Below are 17,486 nucleotides of genomic sequence, written 5' to 3'. Positions count from 1 at the left end.
TTATAAGTTACTGAAAACCTCTATAAATTTAGCATCATTTCTCAAATCTGGATAGTTTTCTCATTCTGAATGCTTAAACATTTAGATTACAAATTGAAATACCAGCAGAAAAAAACTTCATCTTTAGGCAGGTTGAATAGTTACCAATTGGCAAGAAACTGACAAAATTCAAACATTCAGAGCATCAAAACACTTCAAAGCTTTATGAACTTTGAACTTAGCACACTCCTAAATTTTAGTGGTCCCAACTACAGGAAAACCAGACTCTAAGGTTTGAGATGATTTAAACTAACTCAAAATTTTTGCAATTCCTGACATCAGTACTAGATTTATAGTTTTATTATGGTAACACAAATAGTTGTTACAGTGAGATCTATAAACATATACAGAATTATATTTAAATTCATATAGAACAATATTTACATTTTTAAGTTACACTTTTGAAATCAGAAGATGAAGTACAGCTTAAGTTTACAACAAAGAAAAGAAAAATACACAAAACAAAAACAGACAAAGTTAACAGTAAACATATAACTATCTGTTCTTGATATGTGGAAACTCTTTGTCAGAAAGTTACATCTTCTTAATCTGATTGTCCAAATCATTAAAATATGGATGATTCAGTGCCATTTTGCCAGAAATTCGTTTGGCAGGATCATAGACTAACATTTTCTGGGGCGGGGGGGGGGGATAAAAAGAAAAAAAGGCTTTTATTTAAGAAATGAACCATAAAAAAATTTCCATAAAGCATTAATTTTTCAATGAATATGCCATAAGCTAATAATTTTAATAACAAATTAAGTGAACATTAGTTCAATACCAAACCACATAAATGCCTCATCTTCCATACTTCACCCTCTAGCTCTAAAATATTTTATTCCTTAAATTACAGATATCTCAATAACCTCTTTTTGCTACAAATTATGCTTTAAGACACAAGCATTCAAGTGATAGCTTTAAAACTAGGACATAAATTTAAGAAAGATATCTAGTTAATTATATTTACTTTGAGAATTAAATGGCTATCTGAGTTATTTACAACATTCTTGAAATGGCGGCAATTAACTATAGTGGTTTCTAACGTAGCTTCCAGCAAGTTCCAAATAAAAACAAAACCAGAGCACAATGTGTCATAAACAGTTAAAACGAGTCAGTAAATGAATTATGGTCAGACCATCTAGTATTCAAGTTTTAATTTACACATCACCAGAAAAGACTGTATAAAGTTTAATATTGATCTTAAATTTTATCTAAAACATCAATCTTAAAGAAAACCAAATCAATAAGCAGACTAGATATACTTTTACTATCTAGTAACCCTTTGAGCTCTTATATCAAGCAGTATATTAACTGCTTGGCACATACGATGTTACTTAATCCTCACAGCGAAAGCTAATTACTGGTCCCATTTTACAATGAGGACACTGAGGCTCAGAGGTTAAATAACTTGCCCAAGTTCTTAGAACTAAGGAGTTTAAATCTGAAACCAAGTCTGAGGATTTACAGCAGTGGTTCTCATCTGGGTGAGACTTTGCCTGTCAGGGAACATTTGACAGTGTCTGGAGACTTTGGGTTGTCACAACAGAGAGGAGTATGATTCTGGTATCTGTGGGGCAGAGGACTGGGAGGCTGTTAAATATCCTGCAATGTACAGGACAGACCCTAGTATCAAAACAAACACGATCCAGTCCAAGAGGTCAATACCAGCTAGACTAAGGAACCATGATTTACAGTATTGATTTTTGTTTCATTGACTGAAGTGAAATTCTTTGTGTTCAAGAATTACAGACATTAAAAAGACAGATTGTCAAATCAACAATACTGATATATAAAATATCTGAATGACAGATAAAGGACTTTGGACTTCACTGCAAGCAATTTGGAAATGTGAGCTGATTTTGGTGGCATAATGATTTATAAATTCTGAAAGGAGCCCAAAGACCAATTAGAAGGTTTACAGGATAATAGAGCAATATATATTTTTTTGTTCAGTAACCTACCCAAACCTTATTTTCTTCTGTAATCACATTAGCTGAGACTCATAAAAATTAGTTCTGTCTAAAAGCTTAGTATTTAAATACTGTTCTAAAACAATTTTCTTAAAGCAGGCCTACCTAGGACAATTTATTTTTCATCTTAATAGATGTTTTTTGTCTTGCTTTTAAAGAAAACAACTATTATTTGGGAATGGCAATGTAGTAAAGGCGAAAGATTTTTAGGAACTATGTTAGTCTTTCTCCTAAACTTTCTGATGTACAAATGAGGCACAAAGTGAGAAATGAGAGTTCATGCAGTAAAAGGCTTTAATAACTAAAAATATCAAGCAACAAGGAAAACACCTGTGTCAGATAAACTAAACTGTAAACACCGAGACAAACAAAAAGTTAGAAAGGAAGGCTACTATGGACCAGCTACATAAAAACAATAAAGGCATATTAACCCTGGCCTCTCCTTCACAGAGCATCTGTAGCTACCTAACATTAAAAAAAATCAAACAACAACTAATGCTAAAACGTCCTCTCAAAACCACTTGTGTTTCTTGGTATCTAAAATGGAGCTAGATTACTAGCAGGCATAACAGTTATGTGCCTAGCTCAATATATGTTGGTTTTCTATTTCCCAGGTAAAGGAAATGAATTGAATACATTCAGAATCAATACTGTTGAAGTCAGTATAAAGGGTCTCCTTACCGAGAGCAGATCCAAGCCATTTTCATCCAAGTTTTTAACATGGGATGCCAGGCTTCCTGGTTTCCACTTGGGAAATGTATTCTTATAGTCTTGTAAAGATTCCACTTCTGGCCACACTTCATTATTGGGAGTGCCCAAAGCTCTAAAAGGGTATAGCAAAACAAAAAATTATTAGTTTGCCTTCATTATTATTTCACTTAAAATTTTTTAAGTTCTTAAAACGACAAAAATACCTGAAAATTCTGAAGAGTTGATCGATTTCTGAATCCCCATGGAAAAGTGGTTTCTTGGTTGCTAATTCTGCAAATATGGTGCCTATACTCCAAATGTCAACTGGAGTTGAGTAGCGAGCTGACCCCAGCAATACTTCTGGAGATCTATACCAGAGTGTTACCACCTATTACAAAGCAAATTTTTACACTGAATAAATGCAGTGCATTAAATGACTAAATATAAACAGTTATATATTTCAGTAGGACTGACCTTCAGAAGGTTCCATGGTTGCCTCTGATAATATTGTTTGAAAGTCAATTAACTATACACAAAATAATAAATGGAAGATAAATATTCATTTGTAAGTTCTATTTACGAGGGGGTTAGAAAAAAAACCCAAACATCAGATAAAAGCACACCAGCTCTTTTCTTGCTTTTCAAATCATTAAAGTCCAAGAATCGAAATAGTCAAGACAGCATTCAGGCCAACAGTTTATTAGTGGTCTAGAGCTGATCTACTATTTTAGTATCTAGAATTTATCATGATGGTAAAGATATCATCTCTAACTTAATGAGGTCAGTGGCATCTATTTAAGCCAATGGGAACCAAATAATCTTTTACTTTTTTCTACAGCCATGGGAAAAATGATGAAAAGAAGCCAATACATCTAACTAAATGAACAATATTATAGGTTCTGATCTGGAGATAGTCTTTGGGCTCAGGGATAGACAATGCCATAGAAAACCATCTGCCAGAAGTCCTTTACTACAGAAGTCAACACTCCCTTTCCTCTGGAAGTAACAAATGAAATGCCAAGTCATCTGTAGATCATGGACACAACTTGATCATATTTAGTAGTTTCTAAATATATCTGAAACAGTAACTCGTAAGCAACAAAACCTGTCTTTTACCAATTTGCGTACCAGAGAGGATCCAATCAGGAGACAGAAACCACATGGTGATTTGCTTGGGCAAAGTTTACTAAGGACTATTAAATAACAGAGGGTTAGAAAAACAGACTAACTTATTAATAAGGAATAATAACTCTTAGAACTGTAGCAAAAACCCTTTTCTCCTGCAGTGCCTCTCTCCCTTACCTTCTACTGCCATCACACCTACTGGTAAAGAAAAAATATTTAAAGGTCCCAGTTAGATTTTCACATAGCATGCAATGAAGAGTGACTTTGGAGTTGAGAGGCAATAAATTCAAGCTGACAGGATGGAAATCCTTCTTATTGAGTGTTTCTTGACTTAATGAACAAATACAGAAAACAAACCAGCAATCACACATATTCAAAAGCACCAAGAAACACTATTCTACATACCTCATGTGTGTATACTCTAATAGGTATTCCAAAAGCTCGGGCAAGGCCAAAATCAGCCAATTTAATTGTTCCTTTGTCATCAATCAATAGATTTTGAGGTTTTAAGTCTCTGTGCAGAACTCTTCTGGAGTGGCAAAACACAATCCCTTGTAGGATTTGGTACAAATAACTCTGGAAGAAAGAAATAAGTTAGAAACTTAACTGTCCCACATAATGATTTTCTAAATAGTCTTGGTGGGTTTGTTTCAAAGATATAAGAAGTTATAATGCAGGGAAATAATTTAACTACCACAAAAGCTTTCAGGCATTTGAGACCAACAAGCAGCATTTGGGGGTGGGAAGCCCATTGATATATACAGTATCATGTTTGTATACCTGAGATATTTCCTTATGGACCCATCCATATCCATACGAACTCATTTAGTCTTTTACTATTTTTTGTCCCCAATTCTTAAGTCATAAGCACTGTTCAGTTTATTTTATTTTAAAGATTTTATTCATTTATTTGAGAGAGAAAGCGAGAGACAGAGCACAAGTAGAGGGGGAGGGACAGATGGAGAGGGAGAAGCAGACTCCCCACCAAGCAGGGAACTGGACATGGGGCTCAATCCCAGGACCCTGAGATCATGACCTGAGCCAAAGGCAGACGATTAACTTACTGAGCCACCCAGGTGTCCCACAGACAGTTTTTTAAAACTTTTGTCTATATACTTACAGCAACTTTTTTTATTTTGAGTAAGGTTGGACCATTTCTATTTCTTATCATTACATATTAATTTCTTCTTTGGAAACATTGGTCACAAATTCCAAAAGAAATGACAAACAGGATATTATGATTATATATTTAAATAAAGACAATTATCATAACATGCTATTTATTAGTTCAGAGAAAAATATTATATAAGACAGGTATTGCCAAGACAATGTAATTGTTATTTGAAGCAACATGGGTATTAAAGAAATATAAAGTATACATAGTAACAATAGTGACTTATAAGGTTCAAAAGTATAAAATACACAAAATAACTGTTAGAACAACAACAACAAAAAAGACTATGTATTGACTGGGGCGTCTTGCTGGCCCAGTCAGAAGAGGGTGTGACTCGATTTAGGTTTGTGAGTTTGAGCCCCCATTGGGTGTAGAGATTACTTAAATAATATTTTTTAAAAAGAATTATGTATAGGCTGTTTATAAATGGCTAAAAATGAAAAATTGTTAAATGAGACACAAAATGATAATATGCTTTTTTCACATAATGGACTGATAAAATATTTACAAGATTGATAGAAGTAGATACTAAAAAAAAATAACTCACACACCACAATGAATAAACTGTTGTTTGGAGGGCAACTGGCATTATCAAGATTTTAAATGTAAATAAACATCTTCAACCCATTGATTCAAGTTATAAGAATTTATTCTAGTGGCACCTGGGTGGCTCAGTCAGTTAAGCATCCAGCTCTCGGTTGCAGCTCAGGTCAAGATCTCAGGGTCATGAGACTGAGCCCCCAAGTCCGGCTCTGCTTGTCCCTTTCCCTCTGCTCCTCCCCACCACTCTCTCGTGCACTTGCTGGTACTCTCTCTCTCAAATAAATAAAATCTAAAAAAAAAAAAAAAGAGAGAGAACTTATTCTATAAAGTTGCAAATGATGATAAATAAACATAAGGATTCACTGGGGCATGGTTCATGAGAGCACAAATCACCGAGCTGGAAAACAACTTCAATGTCTATCAGTATGGAATTTGTTTAAATAATTAGATCAGGGGTGCCTGGTGACTCAGTTGGTTAAGCATCTACCTTCGTCTCAGGGGTCAGTCATGATCTCAGATCCTTGGATCAAGCCCTGCCTTGGGGTCCCTGCTTGGCAGGGAGTCTGCTTCTCCCTCTCCCTCTGCCCCTACCCTTCCTCGTGCTCACTTTCAAATAAATAAAATCTTTTAAAATAAATAAATAAATAATTAGATCGAACATTTAGATAGATGGGCAAACTTATATGTTGAATGTCTCAGAAAAAGGGTTTTACAGTTCTGTAAAACAGCGTATGTGTATACACAAAGTTGACATACAAGCATCTGTAAGACTACTAAATAACAATGATTACCTACCCCTGAGGAATGGTTTGCTATTGGTAGAGTTAAAGGAAAGACACATCTACTTTATAGGCTTCAATGCTTTTAAAAAAATTATACATTTGTAATTTAACTGAAATATGTCAACAATAAATTAACCAAAACATTCAAAACCAGAATAAAATAAAACCACTTGCCATCATTAACCTACCAAGCTTTTGTTACGTTGTTTTATACATATACGAGTACCAAATAAAGACCAAAATATCCTAGTTTCCAACAATGGAATACGTACTTAATGGTTTTATGTTATCCCAGGCACTACTTTTCACTTTTTAACTAGAAGCACTATATAATAATAAAAGGGGTAACTTTAATCTATAGACTGTGGAAGAAAAATATTCTTTTCTTCCTCGTTCTACTGACATTTTTTCTAAGGATATTCTCCTAAAATACAGAACTGCTATAGAGTAGACCTTTTACACTCAGTGGATAAATAGTAATAAAGTTAAGTAAGGTAAATACTAATAAATTTAGTAAGTGGATAAATACTAATAAAATTAAATAAGCTTCTTACCTTAACAAGTGAAGAATCCATGAACTGACCAGGAGGGATGGAATCTAAGTATTTCTTGAGATCCATGGAAAGGAATTCAAAGATGAGATATAACCTGGAATCTTGCATAAGCACATCTTGAAGACTAGAGAATAAAATAATTATGTGAAAAAAAAATCTACCAAACACTTTTGACTTATCACAAAATAAAACTTCCGTAAATTTAACAATGGCTATCACAAGAAGTGGGACTCTAAGAAACTTTCTATAACAAAAAATACATACTGTTTTGGGAAAGAAAAGACGGTAGTTTCCCTCGTTGTGAAAAACCTGAGTACTAGAACTTGAGAAAGAACACTCAGGGCAGCAAATGAAAATTAAGTCATATTATGCTGAAGGTACTAACTATCAAACCACTTATACTTTAAAAGAACATTTAAAAAAAAAAAAACCAACAACTTTAGAACATTTCTAGGTTGGCTACTTGTTGCTCAGAGCTTGTCTTTTCAGTGAAGTAAATTATAGAAATAAATTTTAAAATTTACTAAGAACCTTAACAGTTGCTATTTCCAGCCCCAGAAAAATGCAATTAAATCCTAACTTGGACTATTAGGAAACAAACCTCCCAAACACCAGTCCAAATACTTAGAGAAAGAAAGAAAAAGTTTTTTTTCTTTTTCATCTGACCTAGCTACCTGCCTTAAGACTCTGATTAAGGGGTCTTCAAGGACCAGAGCTCAGATTGGTATAGGTGATAAAGGTCTGTAAAACAGGATTTCCTTTTCTCCCTTGGCCAGTTCACCTTGATTTTCCAGCCCCCAACACTAATCTCTTATTACCAAGCTCCTCTAACTCTGCTCCTGCTTTAAGCCTATTCTTCCTATACCTGGCATTCCCATTTAACAAAAATAGTAGCATTCTATTCCGATCAGCAAAGTTAGACCAGATATTAAGCAAATGTAAAAATTTCCACATTGAAATTCACATTTGAAATAGTATGCGGAAAATGGTTTAAATTCGGATATACCATACCTGACTATATTTGGATGACGAAGTTCTTTTAATAGAGAAATTTCCCGAATTGCAGTACTAGGAACCCCTTCCTCTTCACTTTCTAGTCTGATTTTCTTCATGGCTACCACTTGACCTGTAGTTTTGTGTCTACCCTTATACACAACTCCATAGGTACCTGAAATAGACAAAGTAAATGTCTACTATTTGACACCCTCCACAAACTAAGATTTTAAAAAATGACTGAATCCCATAAAGTGTCACATGATAGAAATGTCTTCTGTGACCATATACATAATTATATCCTCATCACTTCCAAAAAGAAATTGAGGTAACTACAACCTATCATGTGTATAGTTTAGAAATAAAATTCATGTAGTTGTCACAATTTTCCCATACATTTAAATTACCAGTAATTTCCCAGCACATTTTAGAGAAGAAAATGGATCCTTTGCCGACTGGAATTTATCTCCTTTCAAATATCCCACCCAAAGATAAAGCAGGTATAAAATACAGGGTGAAGAAGATTTGGGCTGAGGAATTATTAACAGGAGTCCCTGTGACACTTTCAGAAAACTGTACAAAGTGCTTTATGCATTTCAAATAGTCAATAATCCTCATCTAGAAAAAAATGGGGCTAAAATATTATACTAAATATTTATGAAATCTATTAGAGTTCAAAATATCTATTACATAGTATGAAAGCTTCACACCCATTCGGAAGTTAACAAGAACACGGATTCTGATATATAAGCTTCAGATAATGAGCAACAATGTCAATATAAGAGATCTCGGGCAGGAGGAGGGTAGATACAGAGAACAGAAGCAGCAATATGAAGGGAGATGAACTAATTAGTTTAAAAAGTTCATATACAATGGGACGCCTGGGTGGCTCAGTTGATTAAGATTTGCCTTCCGCTGAGGTCATGATCCAAGGGGATCATGGGATCAAGTCCACCATCAGGCCCCTTGCTCAGCAGGGAGCCTGCTTTTCTTTCTGCCTGCCACTCCCCCAGCTTGTATGCTCGCTTGTGCCCCACCCTCTCTGACAAACAAATAAATAAATCTTAAATTAAAAAAATAATTCATATACAGGATACATTTAGTCCCCACATAAGCGCTTTTTATTTTTTTATTTTTTCCAAAGATTTTATTTATTTATTAAAAGATTTTATTTATTTATTTGACAGAGAGACAGCCAGTGAGAGGGAACACAAGCAGGGGGAGTGGGAGAGGAAGCAGCAGGCTCCCAGCGGAGCAGGAGCCTGATGCGGGGCTCAATCCCAGGACTCTGGGATCACGACCTGAGCCCAAGGCAGATGCTTAACCACTGAGCCACCCAGGCACCCCCATTAGTGGTTTTTAAACTGTGGTTGGAGGGGTGCCTAGCAGGCTCAGTAGGCAGAGCATGACCTTGATCTCAGGGTCATGAGGTTAAACCCCATGCTGGGTGTGGAGCTTACTTAAAAAATAAATAAAATCATGAACAAACACATAAAATTTTTAAACTCAGGTTGGAAAATATAGGGAGATCTTGAACTTCTTGACTCTACATAAAATTTTGAATAACCTATTTTTCTGTAACAATGGTATAACTTCAAAAGTGATTGGAGTGTATTTTTCTAAGGAGATCTATTCTATAGCTTTTATCAGTTTCTCCAAAGGTAGCAATATTTCAAAAAAAGGCTAAGAACTACTATCAAATTATCTACTGGCTTAATTAGAACATTAAGGATGGTTTGGTGATGTTACATAAACTTTGTTCTAATTTTGTTTTAAACAGAGAAATTCTATACAATTGTCTGTCTTCCTAAATACTGGTATCATTTTAAAGACATAATTGACCTAAGAGCCATTTTACATTATTTTGATTAAATTTGGGTTAAGTATGACTTTTGGCTAACCAAAGTCATTCCAGATTTTAAAAAACCCTGATTTCATTGATCTTCGCAACCATCCTTAAAAATAACCTTCTGTTCAATTAAAGTCTGTCCATTTTTCGATATCAATTATACTTACATCAAAAGACACAAAAGTAGGTAAGTCATCAACACAATTATCTGGCACACTGTTAAAGCGAACTCAAGAAGATTCGCCAATTGCACAATGTAGTCTAATAAGCAGTTAATGGTAAATTCAGTACTAATTTCTTCCCCTACTATTCCTCTCTTTCCTTCAAGTGTACAATCTCGTATAGCTAACACTTAGTATTTATTCAATTTTAAACATCACAAGTGCTCTATGTCTCTCTTCTGACTGAACCATTACCACTCTTGTAACTACCAGTACAGAGCTCTAGCCAAACAAAGCAGAATGATTCTACTGGTTAAGCACCCAAAAATTATTTATGAAATGCACAGTATATACTCTGAAATGAACTACACATTTTTTTAAAGATTTTATTTATTTATTTGACAGAGAGAGCAAAAGCAGGGGGAGCAGCAAGCAGAGGGAGAGGGAGAAGCAGGCTCCCCACTGAGCAGGGAGCCAGATGCAGGACTTGATCCCAGCATCCTGGGATCATGACCTGAGCTAAAGGCAGATGCTTACCCAACTGAGCCACCCAAGTGCCCTGAACTACACATTACTAAGTTAAAAAAAAAAAAAAAAGTTAGTTATGGTCAGGTTCTGGAGACCCTAAATGGTAAGAACAAAAACTTTAATCAAATGTTTATTGAGTGAATAAAGGCCAAGTTAGGTCCCACATCATGGATATAGCTACTTTCCATGATCTAAAAAGACATTTTCTTATGACAGAATGTGACAACACTCATACCTTTGTAATTCAGAAGAAATCAGAGAACACCTATGTAATAACTGAAAAAGAAAAGTCTAGATGTATTTAAGAAATGAATCAGGTTGTCAAAAAACTCAAGTGTCAAGGTGGAAAAGTCAAGAGGACTACTTTCAATTAGAAAAGGTTAAGGAGACATTAGTCACCAAATGAAACGCATGACATTGGCTAGTTCTTCAGAAGATACATGCAGAAGTATTTACAAGTAAAGCACATCTCTACAATTTACTTCACATGAGTCAAAAGAAAAACAAAATGCTAAAAACACACACACAGATAATAAAGTAAATGTGACAAAATTAACATCTTGGTAAAAAGTTCATTGAATTTTTCAACTTCTCTACATTTGCAAATAAAATAAAGTTGAGGGAAAGATAACTTAACTTTTCAAATCAGTACTTTAATGCTAGAATTTGACCAGGTGTCTGGCAAACCAAAAGAAAATACTGTGTGAAAGGTATCATCTAGGCCTTAAATTATTCATACAATTTATTTTTTCAAACACAATATCCACCACAAAATCCAAAACAGCCAGGCACTAGAGTAGTCAAAACAATACAAGCCAGAAAAAGAAACAGAGGAAAGCACACAAAGGAAAATAATGTTATTATCAATCTCCAATAGTGCTAGATACTACCGCCAAGCACTGTTCAGTTATGAACAAGACAAAATCCCAAACTTCATAAACCGTACAGTGTAGTAAAGAAAAAGGGTATTAAGGATAACAAAAAGGGAACTACAAAATGCACTTGGACTACAATGAGATGAAAGTAAAGGCAGCAGAGTGGCTTCCAAGGTGAAAGAACAGCCATTGCCAAAAGCCCAGGGGTCAACAAATATGGAATATGAGAGGGTATCATTAGTAGAATGGAGTCTTTTAACTCCAGGAAATAAGACTACAATTGAAATTATACTCTTCACTGCTTCTATTTCAATTAGAGTACCTTTCTCAAGAGTCGAATCTGTAGTCTCCTGCATGTTAGGAGTTCCAGAGTTTTAAAGAAAAACACATTTACACTTAAAGAATAACTTTTTGGGATGCCTGGGTGGTTCAGTGGTTAGGCGTCTGCCTTCAGCTTGGGTCATGATCCCAGGGTCCTGGGATCGAATCCCCCATGGCGCTCCTTGCTCAGCTGGGAGCCTGCTTCGGCCTCTGCCTGCAGCTCCTCCTCCCCCTGCTTGTATGCAGGTGCGCACTCTCTCTCTCTCTGACAAATAAATAAAATCTTTAAAAAAGAAAACAATAAAACCTTTTTGTTCCAAACTAAAAATCAGCACTCACTTAATTCTCTGGGGATTAATAAAAACTCAAAGCAGAAGACAGTAGTCATGTTAACCAAACTTATTTTCAACTCAGAAACAAAATTAGCTTAGTTGAGCAGGCATAATGAAGTATTTAAGTGATTTTTTTAAAAAAAATATATGTATTTGTATATATATAATATTTGTAAGTTAAGAAAAAGAATAGGGGCGCCTGGGTGGCTCAGTCGGTTAAATATCTGCCTTTGGCTCTGGTCGTGATCCCAGGGTCCAGGGATTGAGCCCCTCACTGGGCTCCCTGCTGAGCAGGGAGTCTGTTTCTCCCTCTCCCTCTGCTGCTCCCCCTACTCATGCTGGCTCTCTGTCTCTCCCTCTCTCTCAAAAATAAATAAATAAAATAAAAATAAAAAGAATAGATCTCAAACCCAGTCACCACCTAAACTTATCATTACTATCTTACTAAATTCTTTCCAGTACTCCGCCCTCCGATTTTTAGTAGTATTCTTTATACAAGTATGGTTTGGGTACACGCTAAAAATATAATTGTTGGAAATGTCCCTCAAACAGAACCTACATAAATTGGACTCTAATAGCAAATTACATTGTACAAGTTGTACCATTTGTTCCTAGAGTGTAGAATGTTAATACCAACTCTTATATAGAAACTTAGATATTCTGTTGGGAAAAAAAAGGCAAAGGGATATTTTTACCCTTCCTCTTATGCCATATAAACATTCTTTAAAAACTCTAAGTATTACAGAAAGGAAATGAATAATTATATACAAGGGTTACTGGTTTTAGATTTGCTTAAACATGTACACATGACGGGTCATTTAAATCCAGGGAAACTAAATAAAAAATTCATATAAACTGGTTTAATAGTCTATTGTAGTAGTTTACAAATTTAGGTAAAAATACTGATCTTAAAAAAATTGTATGAAACTAAAAGTACACTATTAAACTTAACATAATTCTACTGCCCTAACCTCTCCCCACCAACACACATACAAGATATCAACAGTCTTCTCAAAATACAAATATTGCTTTAAGTGCTTAGTATTTTAAAAATGTAAGATTATTTAGGGGGATGGGTGGGTTGGCAGGGAATCATATCAGAATAATTTCAATTTTCTTAAAATCTGAAACATTTTTATGTTTAAGCTACCATGTAAAGAACATATAATTAATGCACATTAGCACAGGATACCTTAAAGATTGGATTTTAGTAAATATTTACATGTTTTCATGTCCCAGATTTACAGGATTTCTAAATCATTTTTTAAAAAACTTTTTTTTTTTATTATTAAAACCACTCACCTTCTCCAATTTTCTCTATTTTGGTATAATCTTCCATAGTTAATCAGCAGATTTGGTAGAGCCTAAAATGAGAGGAAAAGCTGATTTGATCTCATGCTACTAACTCAAAAGGCGGTTTTAAGTTTTTAATGAGATAGAATATGTAAAGCATTTTCCAGAGTCTAGTGCAGTAGTAATTTTCCATAAATATTAGTTATGTTAAAACATTTACAAAGGAAAGGACTTCTGCAATAAGATTTTTCCACCTTTCTTAGCTCTTAAAATATTGCATTTACATATCTTATCAGCGTAATGTTTAGCATCTTCCAAACTGACCCTCAAATTCAGCTATCAACTTATCTCTCCCAAACAAAAAGCAGAAGTATGTTTTCTTTATGTAACACTTCTAAGGAGCACCAATGTGTGTCAGTTATACCCAAACATTTCCAAAAATAATGTTATTTGACTGAATTTGTACTTTTTTTTAAAGAAAATTCAGAAGGAAACATTTTTAAAGACACAAATAGAGAGCTAATGTGACCACACTGCTCACCCATTAGCAAGATTGCTCAAATGTCAGTTGATATGCTGACAAGGAGACATTCAAGACTTCCTCAGATGAGAAGTTTGCCGCAGAAACATATCTTCAGAAGCCCACAGCATCATTACCTTGATTTTCTAACACACTCATCACTGATAAGATCATATATAAAGGTCACTCTGAGTAATTGACACTTCGGTTCTATTTCTCACATTCATCTTCAAAATCATTCCAGAAGTAGAGACAAATCTTCTCAAATGAACAAAACTGCACTACACTGGCTATGAGTGCCAATTTTTAATATTTTTAATTTTAACTTTACAAAACGGCAATAATTAGGACAATCACCTTTTCTACAATATCCAGATTTAATATGCTTAAAGAACAATAAAATTGTTGAGCTCACTTTGAACAATAACTTAATTTCAAAGCTGGGTCTCGTTAACTTCTCTCCATTTTCCTGTTCTAACAATTTAAAATAAAGGATGCAGCTTTAAAATGCCTTTTGAATGCCTTCTGGGGCTCTGTACTACTAGCAACAGGATGTAAAACACCAATAGCTTCATCTCCTATCCAGAGACCTCCAGGTCTTTAAAAGAAGCCAAGACGTGCACATTGGTAACCCTAATATTAAAAAGTGAGGGATACTAAAACACAAATACACTTATCTCTCGGCAATTCTTAGCTTTCCACTTTGGGCCAACTGCATAGCATAGAACAGCCACGAAGCATAAAATAAAAACGAAAAAATTCAAATTCCCTCTGGTTCTATCGTTGGCCAAGTGTTCTTAAAAGCTCTGGGAGCACAAGGGTCTTGGGCACGGAAGGAAACCCGAGAAGGCCCACAAGTTAGTTCATGCGATCGGTTTCCGGGACGGACCGGCTTTGGGAACCGGAGTGGGTACCTGGCCCGGGTGCGGTCTGGCTTTCCACCCCGGAGGCTAGAGCAGAGCGCACGCGGGACAGGCCGGAGCCGCAAGGCCTAGGACGAAACCCGGCAAACAACGCCGTCGAACCAATGCCAAGAGTTTGGCTTCAAACAGGACCCGAAAAATCTCCTCAGCCAGGTCGACGGCCTCTTCGCGAGAACTGCCGACCGCTACCACAGACTGCACCTCTGACGCCAAGGCAGCCCCCGCCCTCCCCACAGTATGCCCGCCGGGTCTGGGCTCCCGCGAGCCTTCCCGGAAAGCCGGGCCCCGGCGTCGCTCACACGCCCAGGCCCCGGGGCCCAGGTGATGGCGCGGCCTAGCCTCCAGAGGCCCAGCCTGAGCCCGCGCAGACCCCTGCTGTCCAGCCCCGCCACCTAATACCACCCGGTGCCTCAGTACTCTTTCTCCCGGGCCTCCGAGCCGGCCCCCGCCGAGCAGACGCCCCGTAGGCATGACCCTGACCTCAGCAACTCTAGCCGGCTTATTATTCCGCGACGAAAGCGGCGGCTGCTACCACGTCGGCGTCGCTCTTGCCTCAACTTCCAAGAGCCAGCTTTGAAGCTGAGTGCGAGCTGTTTCAAACTCACCGCGCTAAAGGGTCCGGGACCCACCAATCAGATAGTCCGTAGACTTTCAAAGGAGCCAATCGGAGCCCAGAGACGCTTGGGGCGGGGCTTTCCGGGTGGCTAAAGCGCGAAAGAGAGTGGAAACGGCGGCTAGAGAAAAAGCAGGAGGGCGGGCGCTAACTGAGTCTGAGCGCAGGCGCTTTCTTTCATCGCAGGAGAGCGTCGTCCTTCTGTTTCTGGTCGTCGGAAATCTGTTTGCTCTGGGTTGGGCTCTTCCCCTTCCAGTTTAGGCACAATTAAAATTTACTGCACTCAAATATCTCATCACAACAGTGATACTATATTTACATTCAGATTCCATTACTTTCACTTCTAATATTTATGTTTTTCTAAGTGGGTGATTTTCTGGCTGGGCCAAAGAAGCACATTTCACACACATACTTAAATACTTTGTTTTTACCTTAATTTAAAAAATGTGAATGTTTTATTTGTCTAAAATTCTATTTATTTAAAAATTAAAAACAAAATTTTAAACTTTTATATTTTAAAATAAGTTCACATCAGAATGTTTGTAGTTGTTTTTTAAATCACAAAATTTCACAATTCCCTGAGAGGAATTATACTTTAAATAATACAGTATCAAAAACTCTTTTTCTCATTTCCTCCACCCTAACCTTAAGAGAGATGTCTGTGCTTGAATATCATTCTTTAAGTCTTTAAGAAAATAAGAGTAAAATAGAAGTGGTGATAAGAAGAGTCCCCTAATAAGGGCTTCTCTTTGCACTACCCTTACTGGATGTAGGACGAAGACTGATTACCATGAACTCTAGAAAACACATACTAGAAGACCCAGATTAGGTGCTCACTTGGGCAGCACAGTTCGTAAAATTGGAATGAGACAGAGAAATTAGCCTGGTCCCTGTGCAAAGATGACACAAATTGGTAAAGCGTTCTGTATTAAAAAAAAAAAAAAAAAAAAACCCCGATTAGGATAAAGAATGGAGCTAGCATATCACATGCATTTAAGTGTTTAGTACCTTTTTACACAGTGAGCAACATATGTCATCTGGCACTATTTGTGGTATGAACGAATTGCCTTAAGAATTTTATGCTCCCAGGTGACAGTGAACATTTGGGATTCACATTGGAGTTACGGGGTTCTGAAACCTCTGCTTGAACCTAAGCACTTTTAAAACTTACTTTTAAAATCCCAAGTTCACATGTTAAATGAAAACTGACTACCCCAGAGAAGTGCTCTAGGGAAGACGACTGTTCTCTGCCAGTTCAGGATACTGATTTTAATGAGTGCATATATTGATTTCTCTCTGGGAGGCCTCAGCAAGGCATTCATTTTATAGCATCTAAAAACAGCTAGTAATTCATTATATCCATTTTACATTCAACACAAAGAAGAACCACAAGCTTCCATGGCTGTGATGCTAGATTATTTCAATTTAACTCAATTATGTTTGTTTTTAAACTTTCAGGGGTTATTGTAAATTTGTGCTATCATCTTCGCAAATACAGTTTATTAATTCTTTAGGCCAACTTTAATTTAGTGTCTCTAAAGTACTTTATAGACACAAAATTAATCAGATACAATTCCTGCTCTAGGTGTTGGGGGTGGGAGAACACATGATTACTTAGAATTTTATTCTGGCATTTATGTTGTAACTTATGCTATAAAGTGAAATGAGAACATAAAGGGGCAAATTACTAATTCGAACAGACATTGGAGAAAGAATTTGTGGGGTGGGGCTTCCAAACGGAGGAAATTCCATGAGTTAAGCTCTTAAAGTCTGCCCAAGGCATTCAGGGTGCCGCCATTGTGGGGTGTAGGGCGTCCCCAGGCGTTGTACTAAGGGTTTGCGCAGGAGAGGTGCAGAACTATTTTAGAGCTATTCTCCAAGTGCTATGAAAAAAACAACAGAAGAGCAGAGGATGGAAAGGCATGTGCTACAAAAATGTCATATTTATATTTTGGTTTACTCCATTTAGAAAAAAAAAAAAAGATCAGTTGGCACTGCATATAAGCTTGTTTTGTTTTGTTTTTAGAAACAAACATTGCTGTGGACTGGATTATGTCTCCCTCCACCCCAAATTCCTATGTGGAAGCCCCATCCCTCACAGTGATATTATTTAGAGATGGGGCCTTTGGGAGGTAATTTGGTTTAAATGAGATCATGAGGGTGAAGCCCTCACTATGGGATTAGTGCTCTTATTAGAAACC

General features: G+C 36.4%; 1 protein-coding gene and 1 non-coding gene across 4 annotated transcripts; one reads left to right on the top strand and one right to left on the bottom strand.

Annotated features, from left to right (window-relative positions):
- Window positions 1–324: 324 nt before the first annotated feature.
- Window positions 325–15,289, bottom strand: CDK1 (cyclin dependent kinase 1). Of its 3 annotated transcripts, XM_034662565.1 has the most exons (9): window positions 15,153–15,283; window positions 13,771–13,910; window positions 13,239–13,300; window positions 7,889–8,045; window positions 6,878–7,001; window positions 4,230–4,400; window positions 2,924–3,087; window positions 2,691–2,832; window positions 325–672 (listed from the first exon to the last, which is right to left on the bottom strand). In XM_034662565.1, the coding sequence occupies exons 3-9, from the start codon at window positions 13,273–13,275 to the stop codon at window positions 574–576; spliced, it is 894 nt and encodes a 297-aa protein (XP_034518456.1). In that variant the 5' UTR covers window positions 13,276–13,300; window positions 13,771–13,910; window positions 15,153–15,283; the 3' UTR covers window positions 325–573. The 3 variants fall into 3 exon arrangements, with proteins under 3 accessions (XP_034518456.1, XP_034518455.1, XP_019650652.1); XM_034662564.1 differs by lacking the exon at window positions 13,771–13,910 and having other exon boundaries at window positions 15,153–15,289; XM_019795093.2 differs by lacking the exons at window positions 325–672; window positions 2,691–2,832; window positions 2,924–3,087; window positions 4,230–4,400; window positions 13,771–13,910 and adding an exon at window positions 5,772–5,830 and having other exon boundaries at window positions 15,153–15,289.
- An 825-nt stretch (window positions 15,290–16,114) lies between these two features.
- LOC117802835 lies at window positions 16,115–16,218 on the top strand. Its single transcript, XR_004626358.1, has one exon. It is a non-coding gene; the product is annotated as a U6 spliceosomal RNA (small nuclear RNA).
- The last annotated feature ends 1,268 nt before the right edge of the window (window positions 16,219–17,486 follow it).

Source organism: Ailuropoda melanoleuca, chromosome 6 (genome assembly GCF_002007445.2).
Source record: "Ailuropoda melanoleuca isolate Jingjing chromosome 6, ASM200744v2, whole genome shotgun sequence".
NCBI classification, from domain to species: Eukaryota; Metazoa; Chordata; class Mammalia; order Carnivora; family Ursidae; genus Ailuropoda; species Ailuropoda melanoleuca.
This window is presented reverse-complemented; position numbering and strand designations above follow the sequence as displayed.

What these genes read in the sequence shown, in the direction of transcription:
- CDK1 (XM_034662564.1), bottom strand. Translation starts at nt 13,275, where the DNA reads ATGGAAGATTATACCAAAATAGAGAAAATTGGAGAAG. An exon ending in CGTCATCCAAATATAGTCAG is followed by an intron (nt 7,002 to 7,888) that starts GTATGGTATATC and finishes TTTATTCTCTAG; the next exon opens with TCTTCAAGATGTGCTTATGC. An exon ending in ATGGCTTGGATCTGCTCTCG is followed by an intron (nt 673 to 2,690) that starts GTAAGGAGACCC and finishes CCCCCGCCCCAG; the next exon opens with AAAATGTTAGTCTATGATCC.